The 26,461-nt window shown below is 47.8% G+C and overlaps 2 protein-coding genes and 1 pseudogene across 3 annotated transcripts in view; 2 read left to right on the top strand and 1 right to left on the bottom strand.

The window, feature by feature from the left end:
* The window catches only part of Smpd3 (sphingomyelin phosphodiesterase 3), a 30,719-nt gene extending 21,822 nt beyond the window's left edge, over positions 1–8,897 (top strand). The window contains exons 4-9 of the mRNA XM_027933206.3: positions 488–563; positions 666–821; positions 3,273–3,362; positions 3,564–3,627; positions 5,486–5,648; positions 5,898–8,897. Coding sequence (XP_027789007.2) covers positions 488–563; positions 666–821; positions 3,273–3,362; positions 3,564–3,627; positions 5,486–5,648; positions 5,898–5,999 — 651 coding nt within the window. The 3' untranslated portion in view covers positions 6,000–8,897. The remainder of the gene's footprint in view (positions 1–487; positions 564–665; positions 822–3,272; positions 3,363–3,563; positions 3,628–5,485; positions 5,649–5,897) is intronic.
* A 960-nt stretch (positions 8,898–9,857) lies between these two features.
* The window catches only part of Prmt7 (protein arginine methyltransferase 7), a 36,696-nt gene continuing 20,092 nt past the window's right edge, over positions 9,858–26,461 (bottom strand). For both annotated transcript variants that reach the window (XM_027933204.2, XM_027933203.2), the window contains exons 7-18: positions 25,486–25,727; positions 25,119–25,299; positions 21,054–21,181; positions 20,512–20,647; positions 19,484–19,567; positions 18,986–19,033; positions 18,131–18,220; positions 14,815–14,976; positions 13,650–13,724; positions 11,191–11,351; positions 10,297–10,393; positions 9,858–10,077 (exon numbers count right to left, since the gene is read on the bottom strand). In XM_027933204.2, coding sequence (XP_027789005.2) covers positions 9,904–10,077; positions 10,297–10,393; positions 11,191–11,351; positions 13,650–13,724; positions 14,815–14,976; positions 18,131–18,220; positions 18,986–19,033; positions 19,484–19,567; positions 20,512–20,647; positions 21,054–21,181; positions 25,119–25,299; positions 25,486–25,727 — 1,578 coding nt within the window. In that variant the 3' untranslated portion in view covers positions 9,858–9,903. The remainder of the gene's footprint in view (positions 10,078–10,296; positions 10,394–11,190; positions 11,352–13,649; positions 13,725–14,814; positions 14,977–18,130; positions 18,221–18,985; positions 19,034–19,483; positions 19,568–20,511; positions 20,648–21,053; positions 21,182–25,118; positions 25,300–25,485; positions 25,728–26,461) is intronic.
* LOC114090988 (U2 spliceosomal RNA) lies at positions 16,728–16,888 on the top strand (annotated as a pseudogene).

Below are 26,461 nucleotides of genomic sequence, written 5' to 3'. Positions count from 1 at the left end.
GGCAGGCTTTGAGGCTGGGTCTGCCTGGAGGGGTGTCTGGCCTGAGGTTCAGAGGGAAGAAGCACAAAGATGGGATCAGGTCTGGCATGTGGCTGGGGGAGGGAGGCAGAGCCACCACATGTATGTAGTGGACAGGAACTGAGGGTCATGTCGGTGGGTGCTCTGGCCACCAGGAGATGGCAGGGACTGGGGAGAAACCTGTCTGTGTATTCTGTATTTGCCCCTATAAAGCCTTACATAGATCCTCATGGGCAGTGCGACACCACGGGTGGATGTTTTATTTATGCATCTTTCTCCCACACCTGGCCTTAAGCTCCTAGAAGCAGGACATGTCATGTCCTTACCCAGACCCCAAACTACCAGGACCCTGGCACAAAACAGGGCTCCAGAGGGTTTGACCAAGAGGGATCCTTTGTACCCTAAGCCATGATAACTGGTGGGTGTGCACTGACACCTTGCCCCCCCACCTCCCTCCCCTGGCCCCCAGGTGCAGGTGGGAAGCACACCTCAGGACCAAAGAATCGTCGGGTACATCGCCTGCACACACCTGCATGCCCCACCAGGTAGGTTGCAGGCCATGGTTTTCTGAGGGTGGGATCGGTGCCTGGGGCCTAGCTGGGGCCCCCCACATAAGCTTCATCATCCAATGTCTGTCTGCCCTGCAGAGGACAGTGCCATCCGGTGTGAGCAGCTGGACCTGCTTCAGGACTGGCTGGCTGATTTCCGAAAATCTACCTCCTCGTCCAGCGCAGCCAACCCCGAGGAGCTGGTGGTGTTTGACGTCATCTGCGGAGATTTGAACTTTGACAACTGTTCCTCTGGTGAGGCCCCCTCCCCAGTTGGGTCTGCTGTTCTGGGCAGCGCAGGGTGTGGGCTTCAGTCACAGCTAGAAAGACTTGAGTTAGGCAGCTCAGAAAACTTCCTGCTCCTCCTGAGAGCGTGGGCAGGAAATTTAGCAAGACTATGATGTCTCTGCCCCCAAGAAATCCTAGAACAGGAAACCCACGCTCTACCTCGAAAGCTCAGAGGCTGCTGGCAGGAGAAAAAGCAATGCCCTAAAAACAAACTTGTGACAAGGGAGGCTCAAGGCCTCTGAAACTCGGACTCAGGGAGAGTTAGTGAATAATATGAGAGCATACATTCCGCACTTACTTTGAACCAGGCGGGATTCTAATTTCTATTTCTCACCTCCCCCCTCACCCGCATCACTCCCTCTCTTTTTCTCTGTTGGATCGAGCCCAGGGGCACTCTATCACTGAGCTACATCCCCAGTCCTTTTTATTTTTTATTTTGAAATAGGATCTCTCTAAATTGCTTAGGATCTCACTAAGTTTCTTAATAAGTTGCCGAGGCTGGCCTTGAACTTACGATCCTCCTGCTTCAGCCTCCTGAGTCACTGGGATTACAGGCATGAGCCACCAGGCTCAGCTCTAACTGCCATTTCATTTAAGGTTCTTAACAACCCTAAGAGGAAGGTGCTGTATTTCTCCACCTGGTGTAGAAAAGGAAGCCGGGACTCAGAGTTAAATAACTAGCTCAAGGTCACATAGCCAGTAAGTGGTTGAGCTGGAATTTGAATAGTGGGCATCATGCATTAAACTTTTAAACTAAAAGATTCCAAGTTCATCAACTGTGAAATTCTAAATAATTGATTTAAACAAAAAATTGATCTTGCCAGCCATGGTAGCACATGCCTATAATCCCAGCAACCTGGGATCCTGAGGTAGGATGGAAAGTTCAAGGCCAGCCTCAGCAACTTAGCAAGACCTTCAGCAACTTAGAACTATCTCAAAATAAAAAATTTAAAAAACAGGCTGTGGCTTAGTGGTAGAGTGCTCCTGGGTTCAATCCCCAGTACAACCAAAAAAAAATGTAGATATTTTTTTTTTAATTTTATAAGGACCAACAAGAGATTTGGGCAGCTCTAAACCTCCCTCTGCCTGGAACCCTTACTGACTGTCACCCCTGTACCAGCCACAGCTCCCAAAGCAAATTGAGGATGGGGTGTAATTACATGGGGTCTGAGCTCCAGCCTAGTCCTCAGTGAGGCAGGAAACCCAAAGGTCTCACTGGGAGCACAGGGTGGTGCCCTCAGTTGGGGACAGCAGATGGTAGCTGTTTAAATCTCTTTTGGCCAAGGAGGCAGCTCTTGACGACAGTGGGAGCTCCAGGTTGAGCAGGGAGAATGGGGTCCCCACCATAAAACGCATAATCACCAGCCTGCTGAAAGGAACCATCTTCCACGGGTGCTTTATGGGGCAGTGGGGCTGTCATCCCCAGTACAGCAGCTCCTGCCCCAGCACCCAGTCCCTGTGGTCCCCTGTCTTAGTCACATGCTTGTAGCCAACTCCAAACTGGAGTGCTCCTGAGATCTTCCTGAGTCACAGTGGAGACCCAGCACACAAGAGAAGAGGCTTTCAAGCTGGGTGCAGTGGCACATGCCTGTAAGGAGGCTGAGACAGGAGGATCATGAGTTCAAAGCCAGCCTCAGCAACTTAGCAAGGTCCTAAACAACTCAGTGAGACCCTGTCTCTAAATAAAGTATAAAAAAAATGGTTGGGGATGTGGTTCAGTGCCCCCGAGTTCAATCCCCACTACCAAAAAGCTCACGCCTGCAATCCCAGCAAGGCAGAAGGATAACAAGTTCAGCAACTTAGTGAGAACCTGTCTCAAAATAAAAAATAAAAAGGGCTCTGTAGATGTAGTTCAGTGGTGTCTCTGGGTTCAATCCCCAACAACAACAGGCCTTCTTGGAGGGGTGAATCCCACCTAGCCAGACCCCACTCAGTGGTCTTCCCTCCTAGGGGTCGCTGAAAGGCCTTTCTGGCTCTGTGAGTTGGCAGGACAAATGGGAACCCCAGGCAAGTCCCTCCCTTTCTGAACCTATGGAGTCCACTCCTCCCTCAGGGCCAGGCACTCAGATCTGTGAAGAGGCCAGGAGTCCTGGCAGGGGCAGCATTAGCCAGCCCCCCACAAGAGTTGGCAGTAGGAACTGGGAAGGTCTTGAGGTCACTGTCTCCTGGAGCCCAAGAGGGACAATGACCTCTGACCTCAGACAGGGAACTTGAAGTCTAAGGTGAGTGTTATGGGGTGGGGGATGGGGTAGTTCTCAAGGACACAGAAAACCAGTGACAAAAGGTGGCCTAAAGGTGACCTAAAGGACAGCGACCTGGCAGCATCTGGTAGGAATCAGTGACAGGAACCAAGAAGAGCAGGCCCCCCAGAACAGGTGATAACCCCACAGCATTTCCTCCCTGTTCCTCTCCGCACAGATGACAAGCTGGAGCAGCAGCACTCCCTGTTTACACGCTACAAGGACCCCTGCCGCCTGGGGCCTGGGGAGGAGAAGCCGTGGGCCATTGGTGAGCGGGGCTGGGGGTCAGAGCTGGCTGGGTGCTGGGGTCCCAGGTTTCCTAAGGAAAGATCACTAGGACCCCGCCACAAGGCCCCCCTGCTGGGGACCCTGGTGCACCCTGTTTGCCGCAACCCACAGAGGCCAGCCCATTGGGGCTGACTGAACCCTGCCTGCACTGACCAGTGACCACTCTTGACATTGTCTCCAGGTACCTTGCTGGACACAAATGGCCTCTATGATGAGGATGTGTGCACCCCTGACAATCTGCAAAAGTAAGTACCCACGCTGCTGCTGGTGGGACCCCATCCCGACCATCTCCCAGGTCTATGAGACCCTGAGGTCCCGACTTAGGTGGTGGGGAGATGAGGCTGGCAGGAGCCAGGAGAGCCGCCTTGGCTCAGGCCAGTGAGGGGTTTCCTTCTGTGGGAATCTGCCCCTACTGTTGACAGCCTCAGGGTCTCAGCTAGAAGCTGGAAGCCTATTGCTGCCCTCAGGCCCTGACACTCCAGGACTAGCCTTGTTGAGAAGCTCAGAGCTGGGTGAAGACTCTGGGGTCTCTAGGGGATGTTTCCTAAACTGGCAGCCAGAGTCTGGCCTTGTGTTTTAAGGACTCATTCTGTCCCAGGCCCAGCCTACCTTGGGGCCCTGCTGGTATGGGAAAAGGAACCAGCACTTTCCAGGGCCTGGCCATAGGCCCACCCTGTAGCAGAGCAGCTAAGTAAGGTGTCTGAGGAAAGGAACTAGCAGTTTGTAGCATGAATTAGGCAAATGAAAACATGAGCAGAGAACACAAGTCAGTCACCCTCCAAGTAGACACAGTCACATCCCAGCCAAGCTTCGTTTTTGAACCCAGTGAAGCTTCCATAAAGGAGACGTCGGAGAGGCCAACAGCAGAACTGATTTATAATTCACAGCCCGAGACTGCACAGAGCCATGGCGGTGGCTCCTAGCAGCTAATTTGAGCCAATTAATTAGATTATAGACTAAATTTGAAACATCATCCTATGCTGAGAAAATTATCTTTTTATGAGATGATGATTAAAAAATGACTATCAGTAACTCTCAGATCATTGATGCTGGAATTAATTATCAAAGGCAAAGGACAGTAATGGATTGTATCTCAGAGCCGAAACAATGTTCTGAATGTCATTAGTGTATTTATCTTAAGGCTGATAAAAACCTGGTAGAAACCCATTAGCTGGCCCAACATTTCCAGGCACCATTTCAGTGTGTCCAGGCATTAACCATCTGGCAGCCTGAGCAGTGTCTCCTACTTCGGCCCCTGGCCTGAGCCTGCCTTCTGCAACAGGAAGTCCCAGAGTGATACTAAGCCACCTGTCCAGGGATGCTCAGGCTCCAGGGGAAAGGCTGCAAGGAAGGAGCCAGGCACCCTGCTCTCTAGGGCAAAGATGCCAGGAAGGGATCAAAAGACCCAGAACCAAGTGGGTCCCACCCACTTGCCTGTCCTCCCTTGAGCACGCAGTGAGCTTCCCCAAGCATCTCGGATTCACAGCAACCATTCTTGCTTCACAGAGGAGGAAATTGAGGCTCATGGGTTTGGGGACATAATCTAGATAGCACTGTTGCTTAGAGACAGATCAATATAAGTTGAGTCTTCTGATGGGGCCTAGTACTCTCCTGGCTCCCTTAGCTTCCTGCCACCTGAAATAGTCATGGGGTGGGAGGAACAGAGGCTTCCAGGAAAGACAGGTCCCTGAAGCTTGTGGCAAAGACCACATTCCCCAAAGGAGTCTGTATTGACTTGGAGCAGAAGACCCTTCTGGAGAGCAAGTAGGGGCCCAACCTGACTACAGCCAGGAGAGTACCGAGATCAACATCTGAGTTCAGATGGGACAGCAAGGACTGGCCAGCTCGAGATGGGCACAGGACAGCCTGTGACAGATCCCAGAGGGCCCCACTCAGCCAGAAACTCAACAGGCTCTGCCTTGGCTTCCCTGCAGCCTGTGTCTTTTGTGGAGCGACAGAGAAGACAGAACTTGAGCCAGATATTTGGTCTGACCTACTCCTCTCTCACTTCGGAAAGAGACCACAGGGCTTGCAAGTTCCTGATGGTGTCTGCAGGGGAGGGGGAGGTGTGGGGACCTCACCTTGATTCCTGTCCATCAACAGGGTCCTGGAGAGTGAGGAAGGCCGCAGGGAGTACCTGGCTTTCCCCACTAGCAAGAGTCCCGGGTCTGGTCAGAAGGGGCGGAAGGACCTGCTAAAGGGCAATGGACGTCGCATCGACTACATGCTGCATGCCGAGGAGGGGCTGTGCCCCGACTGGAAGGCCGTGAGTTGGGGACAGGCCCCGCAGCCCTCCACAGCACTGAGGCTCTCTTCGGACCCCACCCCCAGTCCATGCTCTTTTAAAATGAGAGCTGTGATTCCCTCAGTCCGTTAGGCCCCATTTGCACAACCCCAGCCTGGAGGCCACATTCTGGGACCCCGAGGTTGCCATCTTCTGCCCCCAGGCCCCTCATTTGCAGGATGTCCTTTGGGACTAATCAGAATGCTTCCTCTCTCCCTCCCCCCAACTCAGGAAGTGGAAGAATTCAGTTTTATCACTCAACTGTCTGGCCTGACGGACCACCTTCCGGTGGCCATGCGGCTGATGGTGTCTTCAGGGGAGGAGGAGGCGTAGACCAGCTAACTTGCCGGCATCTGGAGCAGCAGGGCCTCTGTCAGCCCTTTGAGCCGTAGCCCATCCCTGGGCCATGTCCCCTCCATTGAGTGCCCAGTGCTGGGGGGAAGAGGGTAGGGGACAGGGAAGGAGCCCCCGTCAGTCCCTGGGGAGCCTGGAAGCAGCGCTGCTCTGTGCCTCTGGGCCCCTCCAAGGACAGAGGACTTAGGCCAGCCTGGGAGCCCCTGGCTGCCTAACCAGTGCCATTCTTTCCAAACATGATTTTCTACAGATCTACAGCACAACTTAGTTTGTGAGCCGAGGGTTAGTAGGAGGACTGGGTTATGTACTCTCTGTATCTCTTCTCAAGCTTCGTCCAGGGTTCATTACTTTTGTCTGCTGCCCATGTTGTCTCGCATGCCTGCACCCTCGCATGCACACTGCCCGCATGCCACATGCCACACTGTAGCCACCCAGACCCCCTGCTCAGGCCTCACCCAAGGCCAAACTCCAAACACAATCAGAACCAGCCAAAGAAGCACTTCCTGGGCACGGCCACCAGCCTTCCACCACCAGCCGACTGTGCTGCGGGATGAGGGCTGTGTCCTTACTAGCCAGCCCAGGGCTTTTCCCAGGGTTTTGCATTCAAGGGCGATTACATTTTAAAAAGAAAACATAAAAAGTTAAAACAAAATCACCCTTCACTTTAAAGGGTCTGCACGTTGCTAGGTAGAACTTTGCTCTTCCCAATACAGGGTCCCTTCCCCAGCCCAGACACCAGGGTCCAGCTGGCTCCGGCCACCAGGTGCCTCCTCCAGGAGTCTCCAATCTGTGTTATGGAGCCATAAGTAGAAATCCAAGAGGGCATCACTTTTTTTTTTTTTTTTTTACAGAAAGGGGACTCAACAGCATACAGGGGTGGGGGCCTGCTTTTGAAAATGACAGATTTGTAGCTTCTTCTCTTCTATCAAAGCCAACATGTCCTCTTCTTTCTTCTGCAGCCCCTTGCTTCCCTCCAGACACCTCTCTGGTTCGGGACCAATCCTTCCCTGGGGACTTTCCCTATCCACATGCGGCTGAGCTCAGGAAAAGCCTGCCTGCCCCCCAGGGGGGTTGCAGCTCTGACCTCCCAGGCCCAGGCCCATCCACTACAGTGCCCCCAGCCAATGTCATGGCTCTGCGGCACCCTGGATCGAGGGGCAGGAGGCCAAGGTGTGGAGAGCAACCTGTTCCTCACTGGTGTGCAGGCTAGGGTGGTCAGGCCACTGCTGGCTTGGGGAAGGGAGTTGTACTGGCTGGCATCCAGGCATACACAAGCCACTCTGCCATTGTGCAACCAGGGTCAACCCCAGGCTTGGTACAGCAGAGCTGGCCAGCAGCCCACTGTCCCCCATCTGCCTTGGGCCTGGGGAGGAGGCCTGTAGCTGCTCAGGCCCCACAGAAGCACTGCCTCTTGCCACCTGCCTTTAGACAGCAGGGGCCGTTCCCCAGTCACACAGGAAGGCTTCTGTTTCAAGGTGCCAGGCTCCAACCTGAGGGACTGTTTATGAAAATTCCCACTGGTCTTGAAGTTCCCTGATCTTGTAGCCAGCTTTGCCTGGCAAGGCTGGGGGCAGCACCAGGACCCTGCTGTCTGGACTTCCTGGTGCTGGTGCACTGAAGCTGTGCCTTGTCACCCGCTGAGCAGCAAGAGAGGCCTAGAAGGGGCAAACAGCCAGCCAGATGCCAGGCCCTGTGCTGGGGAGGAAGATTCCTGCAGAGCCTGGGCAGCTTGGCGCTGGGACATCCATCCACAGTGACACTCGATCTGCTTGACCACCTGGTCTGGGAAGAACTTCCCCTACCCAGGCCTCCTGTCCCATCCCTGCAAGCCCAGAGCCAGGAAGCAACTGCTCATGCAAGGGCAGTTCTGCCTAGGCTCTCTGCCCTGCCCCTACCCTGCAAGGGCCTGGCCTCCCAGGGCCTTGCTGAGGCTTTATGGAGTGGAAGGTCCTCCACTCTTGGGAGCAGCCAAATACACATGCAAGGTTTGCCTGGGCAGGGCCAACCCCAGGACCTAAGCTGCTGTGCACACAGGGAGAGCAGCCCAGCCAAGGTTAGGCCCCTAAACCAGACTCCAGCAGTTTATGTCCCTGAGGGTGAGGGCAGTGTGGAGTCAGGGCCACATGCTTTTCTCCCTCCCAACTCCCAGGGCGGCCTTAGGCAAGTCACACCGCCCTGTGCCTCGGTCATTTTCTGTCATCCCAAGGTGGCCTCTCTCTGCTTAGGTCCTGACATCCAGAGGAGGGACATCCTGCCTCCCTGATCCCCTCACACCTCCCTCAGTGCTGAAGCTCAGACCACCTGCCAGCCATTTCATGGCAGAATGCCTGTGGTCTCTCAGGGCTTGTGACAGCCAGGCTTTTCCACTTCGATTTTTTTTAAAAAAGAAACAAAAAACATTGCCAAGATCTCAGATTCTGTGGCATCTAAGGCCTGGGAGGAGGTGGTCACAGGGGTCACCCAGATCTCAAGGGAAGCTATGAGGCAGGTGGGAACAGCTTAGGAAGGAAACGTTCATTTTCATTTGTCCAAAACCACCTTGTGTTTTAGGTATGAATATTAACCTTGATGCTTTTTAACTATTGTATTAACTTGCTGAGATTTAGAAATACTGTTTTAAAAAGAAGAAAAAAAACTTTTTTAATTTCTGTATTTTTTTCTGTATTGTATCCTCATGGGACATTAGGGGTTTTATATGGTAAGACACCTAAGGTTTTGGTAAAAACATTATCAACTATATATCCAGACGATTCTTCCCTAGAAGAAAAACAATCTTTACACCTGATAAAATATTTTGAAAAGAGAGGTGGTTTTTTTCCTTTATGGTGCTGAAAGGAAGGATGGAGAATGAGGAGAAAATAAAACTGTGAGGCTCAAGGCTGGTGTTCTGTACTTATTTGAGCGACAAGCTGAAGCAGACCCTGCAGGCTCCAGACCTGGGGATTGGGCAGCCTGGGGCAAGGAGAGATGACTATGGGGACACAACTCAAGTCTGCTTCCAAATGCCAGGTCCCCAGCTCATCTGAGTTCTCTTGGATGTCTCCCACTTTCTTTGAGAACTAAAGGTCAAGAGCTAAAGGGCATGCTGAGTGTGTGGGGAAAGCCTCCGCAGGCACTGCTGGCTGTCCCTGCTGAAGCAGAGCTGGGGTGATCTGTACCATACACACTCCATCTGCTCCACTTTTGAGGGGGTGGCAGAGGCATTCCAATAGATACAAAGGGGCACATGGGAAAGGGCTGCACTTCCTGGCTCCTCTTCCTGATGGCTGATTTCCCAGGGCTGCCCTTCAGAAACTGCTTTGAGATAGTCTCTTCTCTGGTATGGGTCTTGGGGATTGGCAGGCCATCTGCCGATATGTACTGAAGCCAGATGCCCAGGTACCTATGGATATAACTTCATGCAACTATCCAGTGCAGAAAGGGCCAGAACCCAGTCCTCTCAACCTTGATTCCACCAGGATCTTCAAGCCCCAGGAGCCCAGCCACAGCTCAGCTCAGCATCTCCACTCCTTGAAGGCTCTCCTAATGAAGCCAGATGGGCAGGGACCTGGAAACCCCAGAAAGCAGTCAGGCTAGGCAGGCTGCACTAGGAGCAGTGCCTGGCTAAGAGGGCCCTGTGCCTCTATGCCATTGTAGGTAGGGCAGGAGACATCACTGCGCCAGAACCTTCTGAGTGCTCAGGACCACAAACAGGGTAGCTTCTCTGGCCTTTCCATGGCTTCAAATCAATCACTGGCCCATACTGCCTGATGTGTCTGGAGCTGTGCCGAGGACAAGCAGGTCCCTTGAAGTAGACAAGCACCTTCAACCTCCCTTCCACGCAAAAGCCACAACCCATTCAGAGCCCACAGCCTTAAGACCACTTTATTTCAATGAGTAGGGGTCAATCTGGTATGTCTGTAAGTTTGAACTCCATGGTGATATCTCCGGTGTTGGGGTGAAACTCCACAGTATAGGTGACTGCCCGAGGGTTGCCCAGCAGAGGCACTCTAGGATCCAGTGTGGGGTTGAGAAAGTACACGCCCTGCTTGCAGTGGGGGTTCCAGCAACAGTTCCCCTGTAGGAAGAGCATCAAGAGATGGAGAAGGTCCCTGGCACCAGAACCACCTTCCTGGTCAGCCTCCAGCCCAGAAGCTTGCAGTGGGGAAAAAAAACAAATCTGCTTAGGGGGCCAGGTGACCACTGAGTAGCTATCTGGCTTTAAGAACACAGAACAGGAATACCCAGAGCACAAGGGGGGGTCAGCACACTCTGGGTTTGGTGCACACGGCACTACCTTGTCTTCGACAGGCTCCAGAAGGCCAGTGCTAACAGTGCTGTCTGGTGTCAGGTGGTATTCCATCCATAGGACAATCCCATGACTTCTCCCAGGCCTGTAGTGATGGGTCAAACAGAGAGTCACACAGAAATGGGGGAGTACAGGCCAGGCTCCCCTCTGCTTTCCTGAAATGCCTGGTCTTTACCATTCCCATCCCATCCAGTTCAGTGCTCTTAACTCTCCACACCCCACCTAAATAAAGGCCACACATAAAAAGCATAGCAAGAGCAGCCGCAGCTCAGATTCCCCTTCATTCCTTGTACCTAGCCAAGCACTCAGAATCACAGCAGGGCAGAGCTGTGTGCTGCAGGTCAGCCCCTACAGGCAGAGGACCAGTGGTATAGAGCCAGGCTCCTCCCAGATACACTGGAAGACAGCCAGGCATCAGTCCTGCCTGCCTGTGCTGTCACCTGGTGCACAGAGCCCTGGGAGCTCTATCTCAGGGCTTCCGCAAGTATTAGGAGGCACTCTTCTACATGAAGGAAGCTGGAGCTGGGTAGGGTCTCTCAGGCTCACAGCAAGCAGCTCTCACCAATCCTAACCTGCTTTAATCCCAGGAGAGTTCAGGAAAACAGTCCAGTGGGTAACCATAGTAACCAAGCTCCCATTTCTCTGTAGTTGATCCCGCAGGGGAGCTCAGATAGAGGTATGAGGAAGGCCCACTTGGAGTCCTCCTCCCTGAGGCTGTGGGACCCACCATACATGCAAGAAGGGCAAGGATGAGATGAGGACATGCCACGGGCCAAAAGTATCTCCCAGGCAAGCTGTACTTTGCTATATGGGCAGTAATTGCTAGAGGGAAAGCAGCCCCTACTTCCTCCACCCCAACACCCTCCCAGAGTCTCCACTCACCTCCTCAGCTCCATGGAGCCCTCAGCACACACAGGCTGCTGGGGAACGGGCTGCCGAAAATCAAAGGTCAGGAGCCTCTGGGGTTCTGAGAGGCTACGGCAAGGGTATTCCCACAGCGGGTGGGGCTCTGCCTCCTTGCTCTCTCGGAAATCCAGGGCAGACTGAGAGAAGGAAATGGGGAGGGGCAGGTATCTGTAGAGCTGAGCTTAGAGCCACAGGGACTCTCCAGGATTCATGCCAGGGACCCCCTCAACTCTATAGCCCCTGAGGAAAACTGCAGTCACATGGAGCAGCATGTTCTCACAGAACATCACCAGGCACCTGGTCAGTTCGCTTCTCGCTCTCCCTTCCCTGCCCACTCACTGGCTGGCTCACTTCAATTCTCTAAGCCTCATTTTCTACCCTTTTACCTGTGAGGACAATGCCTACTCTTGAGCTATTCTGTGGACCAAATGTCTATGTTGGTGAAACATCTGGTGCTTAGACACTTACCTGTTCACTGATACTGACCACTAAAACTGTGAGATCAATGACAGGAGGCTCAGAGGCTGGGAATGGGGAGAAATGAACACGTAAGCAAGCAGGCCCAGTGCCTGAGAAAGCATTGGCATCTGGGTGGGAATGGTGCTGGGGTGGGCAGAAGTGGGACAGGGAAACTGTCTGGAGGAGATAACTCAAATAGGAGCATGGTCGGGAGAGTGGATGGCTGAACAAGAACCAAGCAGGGAAAGGAGGCAGGAGCAGCCCCAGGTTACTTTGGAGGGCTTGGGGACAGGCCTTTCCCAGAGAGGGAACATGGCCAGCTTCAGGATCTACATGGGCTCCAGGCAGAGGAAGCAGGAGCGGCAGGAGGCTGTAAACCCAAAGGGGCCCTGACAGAATCTACAGCAGTATGGGGAAAAAACTGGATTGGAGGCTCCCTGGGAATCAGACAACCAACTGCAAGTTGGGAAGGAAGATGTCCCTGAAGAGATGCCAGGTCTTAGGTAGGAGCACTGGAAGGCGCTGGGCTGAGGGCAGAAGGGCAGATGCACTGGGGCTGGGGCAGCACAAGTCTAATGGAGATGTCTGCCACTCTCAGCTATCTGGTCTGCATGCAGGAGAGAGACGCAGACACTAGGCTGGAGTTGCAGCTCAGTGGTAGAGCACTTGCTTAGCATAGGTGAGGCACTGGGTTTGATCCTTAGCCCCACATAAAAAACAAATAAAAAATAAAGGTTAAATTCTAATCAGAGGGCTGGGGATGTGGCTCAAGCGGTAGCGCGCTCGCCTGACACGTATGCGGCCGGGTTCAATCCTCAGCACCACATACAAACAAAGATGTTGTGCCCACCGATAACTAAAAAATAAATATTAAAAAAAAAAAAATCTAATCAGAGAAGGTGGGGAGGGAGGCAGATACTGACCAGACACCAGAGTGGCAGAGTCTTATCAGCTACAAAGGGGACAGGGGACAGCACAGGTAGGCAGAATCAGGAGCAGGGACCAAAGCAAGACACAGAATATGTGACACTTCAGATGATAGGCAGGGTGGTGGGTGCTTAGGAAGGAATCTCAGGAGTAACCAGAGACAGCAGAGGGATCCAGAGATTATGTATGCAGTTTCTTGGCACAAAGGAGATTTATTAAAAAGGAAATTTCTAGAAGCATGGATAATCAGTAGACTTCTAGGGAAGGGAAGGTGAGATATAAATAGAAAATACCCACAGGATTTATTTGCTTAAAATATGTTTATACAGCAATCCATGTTCACATACAAAAATGTTAACTGAAAGATAAGCACAAGGGGGGAAGGTCTCCACTCTCTGATTGCACAGCTAACACAGCAGTGCCCACTATTTCACCTTCTCCCTGTACGTATATGTGAATTTTTTAATCATAAAAATAGGACCATGACATCCTTGTGTGGATGTGTAAACATGTCACAACTCTTCAGATCAAACTTCACAGAGACACAAACCACTGTGGTTGTCATGACTGCCCTGGGTTGTAGGGGACACAGACCCTGGTGGTCACCCACCACTGTTGGACATTCAGGGTGTTGCCAACATCTACCATACACTGCACTGGGAAAGTACAAAAGTACAACATACACACCACAGGGCTACACTTCACAACACTGCAGGATGGACCTCCCTGCACATGCTCCCCATGCTCAAGCGTTCTCCCCTAGAAAGTAACCCCCAAATGAAAATGCCACAAGTTACCCAACTGCCTTGCAGGAAGACTGCCCCAACAGAAATAAGCTGTTGACATTAGTAGGAACAGTTTCAATGGTGTGGTGATGTACATATAGACCCTGGCCCAAGATTCTGAATCAGAGGTTGTAGCACAGGGCCAAGAACAGGCAGCACATGTGACTTCTGCCCGAAAGAGAAAAGCTCTCTGCACACTCCTCTGCCACCCAAGCCAGGACTGGGGCCATGTGGAAAGGATGAGTTGGACAGTGCCATACTTACCTTAATCATGTCATCCATGATGTGCACGTCAAAGCCTTCACAGTCACCACAGGGGCTCCGGATCCGCCACAGGTCCTGTGAGCAAAGTACAGACCTGTCTATAGCTAACCAGAGCCACAGAGAAATGTGATGACAAGAATAGAAGGGTCAAGAGGCCAGCAAAACCAGAGGCAAATCTTACTGTTCCTGTTGCACACTTGGGACAGATTTCCCAAGCCTGAAGGGACAAAGAGACCAAAGAGCCAGGGCAGTTTCAGTTAAGACTCGACTGGGAATCTGTAAACTTCTATGATACTACATTCTTTCCTCTATGGAACAACCAGTCAGTGCTACCGGGCTACAGTTTGGCACTTCCTGTCCAGACTACCCTGGGATTTTTTTTTTTTTTAACTCTCCAAATAAAGCAATTCTCCAAGGCTCAGTGCCGTAAGCAAAACACAAGAATGATGGCAAGGAAAAGGTCCACTCTGATATTCCATCTCTGTCCTCTGCTTCTTGGTACACATAACCTAGGGATATGCATCCTTCTCTATAGCTCTTCTTTGGCCATGAGAAGCAGAATTCACCTGAAAATTTTATCAGGTAAAAAATACAGAAGAAATGTCCAGAAATTAAGTGATGGACCACAAAGCTACCAACAGACAGAGCTATTCTTATAAAAGAAATATCAAACGCTATTCATTCTACATTTCAGGTTAAAAGCATTTCAAAATCCTTTTAATAAAAAATGCCTTTCCCAAAATGACTGCAACTGTGGTTCTGCTTTGATGAGAAAATTAAAATGAAGCTTTTCAATTTCTTCTTGCATAAAGAAGCTGACTCCCCATCTCAGAATGCTTTAACAACCGAGCCTCCGCTCTTAATGAGAGCAGAGCAAGCCGCACAGCTTGTCTTCTGAAACACTTAATTTATATTTTTTAATTATTCTGATAAGCCACAATTGTGAAATGACAACACACAGCCATTTCCATTTCATATGTCAAATTACTGCTTTCTAAAATGGCAAGCTTCTCCTATTCAGCCCTGTGGTGCACTGATATGAAAAGAAAAGCCCAAGTCATCAAGGTCTAAGTTGTTCCATCTGCACCCAAGGTCTCTGCAAAAAATCAGATTCCCCACCCTTCTCCTGCTTTTGTTTTTTTGCAAAGCTCTCTGGGTTGCCTACCCTGAACTCCACGACCATAGCGTGCAGTGAGGCAGCCTGGGGCATCACCACAGCACCAGGCTTTAGGTGCTGGTCCACAGCGGTCCGGACATACCAGAAGTACAGGTTGTGCCACGGCAGCAGGCTGGTGGTGAAGAAGGGCTCACCCAGAAGGAGGGAGACCTGGGAAACAGAGCAGAAGCAGGTCCCTGGTATCAAAAGTGCCGACAAGTAAAGGGCAGGTCACCAGTTTCACAGAAACTTGGAAGTAATGGGCTGTTCATTCATTCACTCAGTCAGTGAATAGCTACACCAGGTCTGTACCTGCCTGAAGACACAAATATGAGAAAGATATGAGTCCTGCCCTCAGGAGCCCAGAGTAGAGAGTGATGGAGACAAGGTGGATACTGTCCTCATCTGACAAAAGCAAGGAAGGGGTAGGTGCTTGCATACAGGGGCTTCAGAGGTAACAGCACCAGAAAGAGCTTCCAGAATGGCATCCTGCCAATCCTCACTCAAAGCTGTACCACAGTTGATCAGTGCTGCTTGAACTCTGCTGCCCCCACTAGGTTCAAGTATCACATGAGATCCACAGCATGAGGCCTGGCAGGAGCAGATGTTCAGTAAACATTTGCTGAGTAAACAAACAAATGCATGACCAGGAGTCAGAAAATCAAGGAAGGGGAGAGAGATTCCAGGCAAAGGGAGAGGCAGAGGCCAAGCAAGAGCCCAAGAGGTAACAAGGCCTTCAAGGAGCTCCTCAGGACAGGATAGATGGCAGGATGGTAAGGGGGGGGCCAAGACATGGACAGAAGACAGATCACCCAGAGGCAATTGATGACCAGTTAAGGGGGCCCAGAACTTGCCCTAGAGGCATGAGGGATCACCAAAAGTTTTAACCAGGAATTTGAAATAAGGATTGTATTTTAAAAGATCCTTCTGAGGAGCATAAAGTATTGTTGGGAGAGGTCTGTAGGTGGAGCTGAGGACAGGAGGTGACTTGGGTGGGTGTTGCAATATCCAGGTCAGGAGGCAGGTGTGCAGAAAGGGAGAAGCAGCATGTGCAGAGGCCAATGAGACTCTCCAGGTTGGGGGCCCTCAGAACAGGCATCAGGTTACACTCAGTAGCAAACACTGATACCAGAACAGGGTTGGCCCTGGGTACCTGACTGCCTCTTTCCTCTGCACCCAACAGCAGGAAAAAAGGCATAAATGCCTGCTCTTATCACTTTGATTCAGTAAGGACATGCAATCTGGCTAGTGTGTCACACAAATGGTTTACATATTTAATTATCTTCTAAACCCTCATCTACAGGGGAAGAAAGGGCAATTTGTATCTGGATGTTCATAGCAGCACTAGTCACAATAGCCAAAAAGTACAAACAGACAGCACTAATGTCTATTAACTGATAAATGGATAAATAAAATGTGGTATATCCATATAATAGTAGCTTACTCAGCAACAAAAAGATGAGATTCATATTTAGGTACAACATGGATGATCTTTTTTATTTTATTTTTGTGTGCCTGAGTATGCTGTTATAGATGGACAGAATGCCTTTGTTTATTTTTATGTGGTACTAAAGCTCGAACCCAGTCCCTCACACGTTATGCAAGCGCTCTGCCACTGAGCTACAGCCCCTGCCAGAACACGGATGATCTTTTATACTGTATGATTCCATTTACAAGAAATGTATAAGTGGCACATTCAAAGGGAAAGTAGTTGCCTAGTGCTGGGAAGACTGGGGGCAAATGAGGAATGACCAATAATGGAAACAGAGTCTTTTAGGGTATAAAAATGTTCTAAAGTTGATGTGGTGATAGTTCCACAACCTTAAGAATATACTGAAATCAATGAATTGCACACTGTGAATTAACTATATAGCAAGTGAATTATATCTTAATAAAACTATTATTTTTAAAAAGGCATGATGATCGCTTCTTAGCCTTTTAGCTAAGATCAAGTGTAGTATCTGTTCTTATAGGACAATACAGTAAATGGATTTTTGGAGCAGGGAGATGGAATAGGATCTTGCTCTGTCTATACCACACATCAACCTGGTATTGCAGCACCTCCACAAACAGTGCATCCCCTTCAGGGATATTAAAAAATATAAAACAAGAAATAAAAAGGCATGATAGTAAAATGGGCAAGAAACATGAACAGACATTTCACCAAATATATAAACAGATAATAAACACATGAAAAGATAAATTAAAATTGCACTGTCACTGCACATCCATTAAAATGATTATACTAAAAAAGAAATAATACCAAGTATTGGTGAAGACACTAAGGGGAACACATGGTGTAGCCACTTTAGACAACAGCTTTATCAGTTTCTTAAAAAAATTGAACATAATTTTTAGCTAGGTGTGGTGGCATACGCCTGTAATCCCAACAGGATCCAGAGGATCTGGGGAGAAATATTCTAAAACTGGACTGGGTGACAGCTGTATAAACTCTCCACATTTACTAAAAACCATTAAATTGTATACTTCAAAATGGGTTAGTTTTATAGTATGTCAATTACATCTCAATAAAGCTGTTATCAAGAAGAAAGGTTGGCAGAAAAGACAAAGGATGATAGGTTATGCTTTGGATGAATTCAGCTTACGGGATATTCAAGGAAAGCTTGTGGGTTGGCAGTCAAGACATAAGAGATTTGAATCCAAAAAAGATAAAGAGCCTACCCACAGTGAAGACTGACTTTCAGGGTTACTGGGTTCACATATGGGAAAGGATGTCATTACCTGGAGAAGAGATGCAGCAGAGGGGGCAAGAAGGGATAAAGGGACAGACTGAGTATGGAAAAGAGCATGAAGTGAGGATCAAAGTGAAGAGAGACAACCATGAAGGAGACTAAGAATGAGCAGCCAGAAGGTAAGAGCAAAGAAAAACCGGGACAAGTGGTCTCTTAAAAGTAAAGAGGAGGTCCATCAGGTAACATGGGCCCAAGGGCCACAGCCTAAAGACAGACCATATTTAGTAACCCTGAGGCTCCTGGTGGTAGCAGCTCCAGGAGCTAGAAGAATTACAGTGGGAGGACAGGAGTAAGAAGAAGGGAAGAGGAGAGTGCTATCAAGAGAAAGAGAGAAACACTCTGCTCCTTTAACCCCTGCAGGCTGCACTGTCCTCACCTGAGGAGTGCAGTTGTGTACTTGTGGGGCCTCTGTACAAATACCCACCATGCCCTTCACAGTGGCCAGGTCTCAGCTGGTAAGCTACATGGGGGACACCATGAGACCCACAGGACAGGGTAGAGCTGCAGCTATCTCAGTGTTGTGCTATCCAACCTTACAGGGCCCCAGTGTGACCGCAGTTTCTGTTCCTCACCTTCTTACCCTCCAAGTCTGCAGTCGTTAGTAACTCAGGCCGTTTCTCAATGATATTAATTTTATTTTCCAAGTGGTTAGCCTTGAAGATCTTAGAAAGAAAACAAATATAATTAGAAAGAAAACAAATATAAATACTATTTTGGTCCAGGAAAAGAAAACAATGACAACAACAACAACAAAACTCAGTCTGGGGTGTAGCTCAGTGGTAGAGCACTTGCCTGGTGTGAGGCCCTGGGTTCAATCCCCAGCATGGCAAAAATTAAAAACAAAAAAGCACTTCTTCAAGTTGTCTTCTCTGCTTTGAGTTTTCTGGCCAAATGTCTCTGGAGGACAACTCTTTTATTTATTTTGTGAGGCCCTCTCAAGAGGCCTCCTACAGACCAAGGATGAGGTCATGAGCAAACTCTGTGCTAGCAACAGACATTTTTCTTACAGGCACATGGCAGGATCCAGCACCAGGCTTGCAGTTCTGGTGAAGGCAGGTTATCCTTTGGAAAGGAAATCAATCACTGCCAGGGAGAGAAATGGCATCTCTAGTCAAGGTAAAGGCAGTTACTCCCTGAGCACAAATCACTCAGTTGTAGAGCTGAAGGGATTTTAGTTTTCTTAGTTTTATGTGAAGTGAGGAAAAAAGCCTAAACTTCTTCATCCACAAACCCCAAAGCAGAGTCCAAATGTTTGCTTCTACTTTGATGCTAATCTCAGAAAATGTCCAGGCCAGCTCTCTGGCCACACACACAAAAAGGATCTCAATGCAGCAACTACCAATGTTGCTGCAAAGACCCATCCAATACTCAGGAAAGAAAACCCCAAAGGTCCCCTTGTTAATTCAGTAACAACAATCATAACTTACTTTTTTCATCAGTTTATGGGAAGCTGCTGAACTCTCAATTGTAAATACCTAGAGAGAACAGCTATGAGTTACCAGAGATGCACTAGCAGAGGAGGAAATCCAAGATGAAAACATGACAAAACTATTCCAGGGAAGAAGACCTCACTCAAATAACTCTGTATTGACCACCTACCTGGGACAGCACCTACTTTGGGCACTGACCCTGGCAAGCTGGCCAACTCAGAACTCTGAGCTGCATTTTCATGGCAGTTGTTACAGCCTGACTTGCAGGAAAATCCCTCAGCTCCTAAACCAACCACACTCTACACACCTGCACTTGCAAAGAGCTTTGATTACAGAATTGTGTATATGAATCACACAATGCCCTAACTCAATGAACTTTTAATAATGAAAAACAGCAAAACAAAAAAGAAAAGTAAATAAAAATAAATGAAATTAAAAAGAGAAAGAGGAAAGATTCAACCTTAGGAAGCCAACAGAAAGACACATGTCCAGTACCTGCTCTGCCCCGAGGTAATAGGCCAGCATGGAGAGCAGACTGCCATCACTGACACACAGGCAAATGCTGTCTGGGGTCAGCACCTGCAGGAAAAGAACACTGAGAACAAAGTTTTCTTAGTTTCTTAGGAGATTCCTGCTGGCAACATGAGAGAAAGGCTTCCCTTTTCCCAATCCCATGTACAAGGGCTGATAATAAAATTGATCTCATTCCATTTTCCCCACTGCTAAGTTGGATCCTCTTGGGTCCCCATGCTGTCATGTCTGTCTCCAGGGTCTATGCAGTAACCAGCCCCCACCTTTGCTTACATCTCCCCATTTGTGCCCACTGCCTGGAAAGATGCTCCTCAACCCACCTAGCAGACCTGACTGAAGGCCTGTCCCACTGGCAGGAAGTCACCTCCAGTCTTCAATGATAAGTTTCTTCTCGATCTGACCCATGTGTTCTCAAGTGACTCCCCAAAGGCAGAGGTACCTCTATAGATCAGATTCCTTGCTGAGGAATTTAGGACAGCTTGGATCCTTTCTTTCACTGAAAAAGGCATGCATGTGTACCCATGCACATGGATTTCTGTATATAACTTCAAGGGGTCCAAGAGGTCCCCTTTAAACTCCACCTGGGGTCCCTAGTCTAAGTGCCCTCTATAGGCAGCAGCAACATAGGTTTTCAGTACAGGAAGTTCCATGGTCAAATTCACATTTTAGAAGATTTTAGAAAGGAGCAACAGATGAAAAGATGGGTGGCTAATGTCACTGGGTTCACCCACACTGATGGCTGGTGGCCACAAAAGCAAAGGTGTTCAGCAGGACAGATATGGGCTGGGGAGAACTTGTTGTTCTCAGAGGAACTCTCACAGGAACAGACAGCAAGTCCTTTGGAAGTCCAGAGTAAGTTCTCTGGCTTTCTAGTACCCACCCCAGATGGAGCCAGCAGAAGCCCCTTACAGATGAGGGAACACAGAAAACAAGATTAGTAAATCATAAGCAGAATGCTGGAGTCTATGGGAACCAAAGGGTCAGACACTCACAGTCCTCAATGCCTGGGCATACTGATCAGTTCTATCCTGATCATTGATCTCTCCAAATCGAGGTCGATTCCAGAGCAGGTGAGCTTGGCAGTCACAGACAGGGCGCATTTGGTGGACTCTCCCATTTTCTTCAGGGCTAAACCAGAAAATGAACATAGACAGGTGATGAACACAACCTGCTAGATGCCAGAGAGTGAGTAGGCACGGCATAGGAACCTGCCCAGTGGAATTTGACCTGGGCCCTAAGGGTCTCTCTATAGGGTATGAGTCTGAACAATGGCTCTTGAGTAGGCACTGGAGGTTACAGGGCCCTCTGATTGCAGACTTTTTATATAAAATAGGATTAAATGGACTCTAGCAAAACATGAAAGCCTCTTCTGAGTATACACAAATGGTCTCTGACACAGCCACAAACCTTTGTTTTTATTCTGTTTAGAAACAAAGCTGCACACTCACATCTCTATAGGGTCTCTTCATGAGGAATTTACATCAATATGCAGTCTACAAGCCCAGTCCTCTCCCTCCACAACCTGTAGGCCTACCTGGTCTTCTGAAGGCTGTACCATACACAGTAGTCATCATGGTGGGCTACCAGGCAGTGGGTTGTGCCCTGTACAATAGGTTCCTCTTGTGGCAGGAAGTACACACATTGCATCCAATGATCCCGCCACTGAAATGAGGAACAGAGCCAGCTGTCACCAAGCTGCAACAAAAGCAACGCTTCTAATCCAGAGGCTAAAAGCCAGGCCAAATATCAGTTTGCAGGGAGACATGGTACAGACTATAGCTGGCTACTGTGGCCAAAGAGATAAAGAAAAAAATTCTCAAATCAGAGAATCCAGTGGCACAAAAGCTTGTTGCAACCCTGCTGGTTTTAGGAAGATACAACGTGGCCATGGGTAGTAGTCTCCAGAGTGGCTCAGGAGAAAAGAAAAGTACAGACTTCAGTCCCTACCCACAGAGTAGTGTCAGTGTTCTCTTTAATCTGCTGGGCTATGTCATATTTCATTTGAGGGAAAAATTTCCTGACTCCCAAACAAGGTTTTACCTATTGGTATGTAACAGACCCTGCCCTGAGAAGTTCCATGGCATTTCTATTCTACAGGGTTTAACATACTCACAATTTCCTTTGTCTTCTAAGTGACTTCAAAACCCAAAAAAGGTCAAATGAATTACATAAAACCTAACTGGATCCTGGATTGGGAAAAAACAAAAACTACTGAAGACATCTGGTGACAAGGAAAATTTATTTTGAATCACCTATATTAGAAGTTATCAAGGAATTACTATTAGTTTTCTTTTTTGGGTGGTACTGGGGTTTGAACTCAGGGGCTCTCAACCACTGAGCCATATCCCCAGCCCTATTTTGTATTTTATTTAGAGGCAGGGTCTCACTGAGTTGCTTAGTGCTTCCCTTTCGCTGAGGCTGGCTTTGAACTCGTTATCCTCCTGTTTCAGCCGCCCAAGCTGCTGGGATTATAGGTGTGCATCATTATTCCTGGCTACTATTAGTTTTCTTAAGAGCAATAACGGTATTTTACTTCTGTTGAAGATTTTATTCTTAGGAGATGTATGTTGAGGTATTTAACAGTAAAATGTTAGATTCTGCAACTTACTCGTGCATGCTAAGCAGGTGCTCTGCTACTGCCTGAGACTTTTTAATTTTAAAACAGGTTTTTACTGAGTTGTTAAGGCTACCCTCAGACTTGCAATCCTCCTGCCTCGGTCTCCTGAGTCACTGGGATTACAGATGTGTCAATGTACATGGCTATAACACAGATAGGTTAAGCATCAACAAATATCCACATTTGGAAAGAGATCAAAAAAGGTAATTATTTTGGGACCACAAGTGGACTTTTATTTTATAAAATGAGATTTATAATCTCTTTTCAAAAAAGAATGCAATAGCATTGTTTAAAAAAAAAAAACGAACTCCCTAAAAACTGGATGCTTGGCTCCACCCTGATGATGCCTGTCCATTCTGTCATCCTCAGGAACTAGGAAAAATTTCACGCTGTGAGACTCCTAGGACATGGCTTAATCATCAGCAAACGAAGCCTGAGGCTTATCCCACTTCTCAGGGACATATCCCACCCCATCTAGACTTGAATTTAACAAAAATTTAACAAATTTAACAAAATCTAAGATCTCTGTTGAACATAAAGGCTGGAAAATGAAAATCCAACCAGGTATGTTCTGGAAAAACTACAATAATAACAAGAAGAAAAAAATAAAACAAGTTCTTAAACCTGTCATTCATTCCTGATGACAGGAGAAGCCTTCCTTACCCCTTGTGGCTCTTAGGGTGCTTCCCTGTCACCTGTCCTTCCCACATTCTCCACACAGGGAGTCCCCCAGGTCCTAATGCTAAAAAGCTGGTGGCAAAACCTCTGTTCCAAGGTACAACAGGCTAAATGGGATTAAAGCAGTCTCGTGAATTCATGAGGGAAATTCATTAGCAGCTTTCAAATTCCAGACAATTGAAAAGTTACCACTGTTAAGAGAAAGGACACAAGATTCATAGTCTGAAGAACTAAGGACCAGAACCACATCACTGCTTCCTGGACACAAGGAACTAAGCCTGTACCTGAACTTTCAGAGTCTGTGAATTGCTGTGGTTACTTAGCATGCCTTATATGTGGATTAAAGGAGAAAATACACAATAACAATCTAAGGATATGCAAATAAAATTTTAACATTCTAAGATTGAATTCTGACCAGCCCCCCCACCCCCCCACAGATGTGCACATGCGTGGGCACTTAGCCAACAGAGGATTAAAGCTACTGAGGAAAGTTGGAACAAAAGTCAATAGTAGAGGCTGGGGATGTGGCTCAAGCGGTAGCGCGCTCGCCTGGCATGCGTGCGGCCCGGGTTCTATCCTCAGCACCACATACAAACAAAGATGTTGTGTCCGCCAGAAACTAAAAAATAAATATTAAAATTCTCTCTCTCTCTCTCTCCCTCTCTCTTTAAAAAAAAAAAAAAGTCAGTAGTAACACCAAAAAGATGGTGCCTGAGATGCTCAAAGGTAGAGAGAAGGTTTTATATCTTGGCCCTAAAATACCTTTCACTGTATTTGAGAAAGGGTCTCACTAAGTTGCCCAGGCTGGCCTTGAACTTGGAATCCTCCTAAATTGCTGGGATTACAGATATGCACCAACATGCCTGGCTCAACATTTTTATTTTTGTTTCACTCAAAAATACATCCTGGATGCTGACTCATAATGGCAATGGGGTAGAGGGAGCATGGGAGGAATGGAGGATCTGAAGATAGGGCAAAGGGGAGGGAGGGGAAAGAAGAAGGTAGAGGATAGGAATGATGGTGGAATGAGTTAGATATCATTACCCTAAGTACATGTATGAAGACACAAATGGTGTGAAAATACTTTGTGTATAATTTTAGTGACTTGAAAAATTGTGCTCTATATGTGTAATATGAAATGAACTGCATTCTGCCATCATGTATAACAAATGAGAATAAATTAAAAAAACAAAATAAAAAATGTGGATGAGATTAGTGCAGTCAAGAATTCCCTGAGACCTCTTCTTTTAAGCTTTAAATGGAATTACTTAAAGCACTTGAAAAAATAAAGACTATTGTTTGATTTAAAAAAAAACATCCTGGAGATTGTTCCACATCAGTGCCTAGAGAGCTACCTCATTCACCGAAAGGATATAGGATAATGACCCAAGGAGTTCTTACAGGCAGTCTTCAGGTTGTTCTTTTTCTACTAAGTTGGGCTTTGGTGAGCATTCTGCATGTACATTTTTCTGCAAATACGCAAATCTACCAGAGCCCAAATATGTACAAGTGGCATCACTTTTCACCAGGACCGAGCCACACTGTGCTCAATGGGTGTTCTGATGGTTCACTTTCCTGCTTTTTCCCCAAGCTTCATCATCAAGTGTGCTATCAAATTTATCCACTAATAGGTAAACATGGTATCTCACAGTACTTTATTTAGTTTTTATTTTCATTGCTGTTTAAAGTTGTAGTTCCTTACTATGAGTGAGGGTAAACAACTTATCACATGTTGATGAGTAATCTGTTTCCTTTTTGTAGTTCATGTTCTTCGCCCACTTTCCATTGAGCTATAGAAGATGGGAGTTTAAAGCCGCAGAAAGTGAGTCTGCGGTTCTCTATTACATTTATCTGAGCCCTTGCCTCCTGGAATTATTTGGGGTTGAGGGGAAGTATCCCAAGAAAATAGTTTTGCCAGGATGAAGGACAGCAGCAAAACTAAGACTTCTGTGTTGCAAACCATGACTATTGGTGATGATCATGAACTCATCCCAAGACGTCTATCTTACCATAGCTAGTCTGTGCTTTAATTTTTTATTCATTTATTTTTTGAAGCACTAGGGCTAGAATCCAGGGCCACAAGTCAAGCTAGGCACCCACTCTACCAGAACTCCATCCTCAGTCCCCTGTGCTTCTTTTCTATTTTTTCCCTGTGCTTTTTTTTAAAGAAAAAACTCTTAACTCTGACCATTCCTTCTGTCTCTAAATTCTTACCATCTAAGGCTCAATGGGTTACTTTCCCATGAACAAAAGTATACAAGTTTCCTGAATTACATGCAAATGTGTTCAGCTAGTGCCTCTTACCTGGAGCCCCTTTGGGTCTGAATGAGCCCAAAAGGGGGCCATTGTGCACTTGATCTTCCCTTCAGGGTCCATTTCAATGTCCCACCAGGAGAGAACCACTTGAGCTTGGCCAGATGCCAGAGGTTCAAACTGCCTGCTATAGAAGGCTGCTGAACTACTGACTTGTTTGCTGAAGTCCACACTGTGAAAGGATATTCAGGAATTGAAACATAATTTAATCTCAACACTGCATTGTTAAGCTTCTATGGTGAACTCAAAGGATACTTGGTTGCAGCTAGGTTTTCTTCCCAAGCAAAAATAACTTCCAAAGACCCAAATTTCATCAGCTGTCTCAAAGCCCTGTTCACTCAGGGAGGCTCCTTGGTACCTGAACATAGGCAGCACATCGCTGAGGACAGTGAAGTCAGTAGGTGACACCTGGTTCAGCTGTATGTCATAGACAGAAGGTGCACCAGGGCATCTCTCCAGTTCTGAGGGAGGAATGATGACCTGCTCTCCAAGACTGGTCTGAACACGGACAGGAAACAGCTTGTTCCAGGACCACATCCTTCTGGACTCCACTAGCTGCGCATACACAGTTGCTCTGTGGGGCACAGCTTCACAATTTTCCTAAGTTTATGTAAATACAAAACAAAAGAACAACAATAAATCAGGCATCTGACCCACAGTAATTTTGATCACTATTGTTCATTAGGCTAATTCAGTAATATCTAATACCTTCCCACTATCAGGATAGTGCATTGTTTTTAGTCTTATGCCCTCAGGAAAAGAAAAAAAAAAAAAAAGGAACTACATTTCAAAAAGAATATAAATTACACCTAAAATGATTTAAATCAGTTAAGTTCCTAGCTATCTGGTACTATTAAATACTTCAAAAATAAACCTTAATTGTCACCATGTTGATGAACTCCTATGACTTACTTGGAAGACAGAATTTAAGTCTTACTGCCAAGCAGTGATTCTAGCCCAGGACTCAAAAGCATCCTTTCAGCACACTCTTCCCCAGGCACCAGGACCAGAACCTCCTCACTTCAAAGTCTAATGGACAACCATCCACCCTCAACTGACCTGACATGCTGGATGTAGCTCTAGCCTTCTCTCTAGCTGTTCTCCTACTTCAACCATCCATCTACACATCAGGCACTAGGGATCAGGCAGTGAAAAGGATACTCATTTGTAATTACATAGAATCTCTCTCTCTTTTTTTTTGTTTTCCTTCCAGTACTGGGGACTGAACCCAGGGGCACTCTAGCACTATGCTGGGATCCCCAATTCTCCCTTTTTAAATTTGTCTTTATTTATTTAGCAGTGCTGGAGATTGAACTCAGGGACTCATGCAGGTC

The sequence above is a fragment of the Marmota flaviventris genome, chromosome 18 (assembly GCF_047511675.1).
Source record: "Marmota flaviventris isolate mMarFla1 chromosome 18, mMarFla1.hap1, whole genome shotgun sequence".
Lineage (NCBI taxonomy): Eukaryota > Metazoa > Chordata > Mammalia > Rodentia > Sciuridae > Marmota > Marmota flaviventris.
This window is presented reverse-complemented; position numbering and strand designations above follow the sequence as displayed.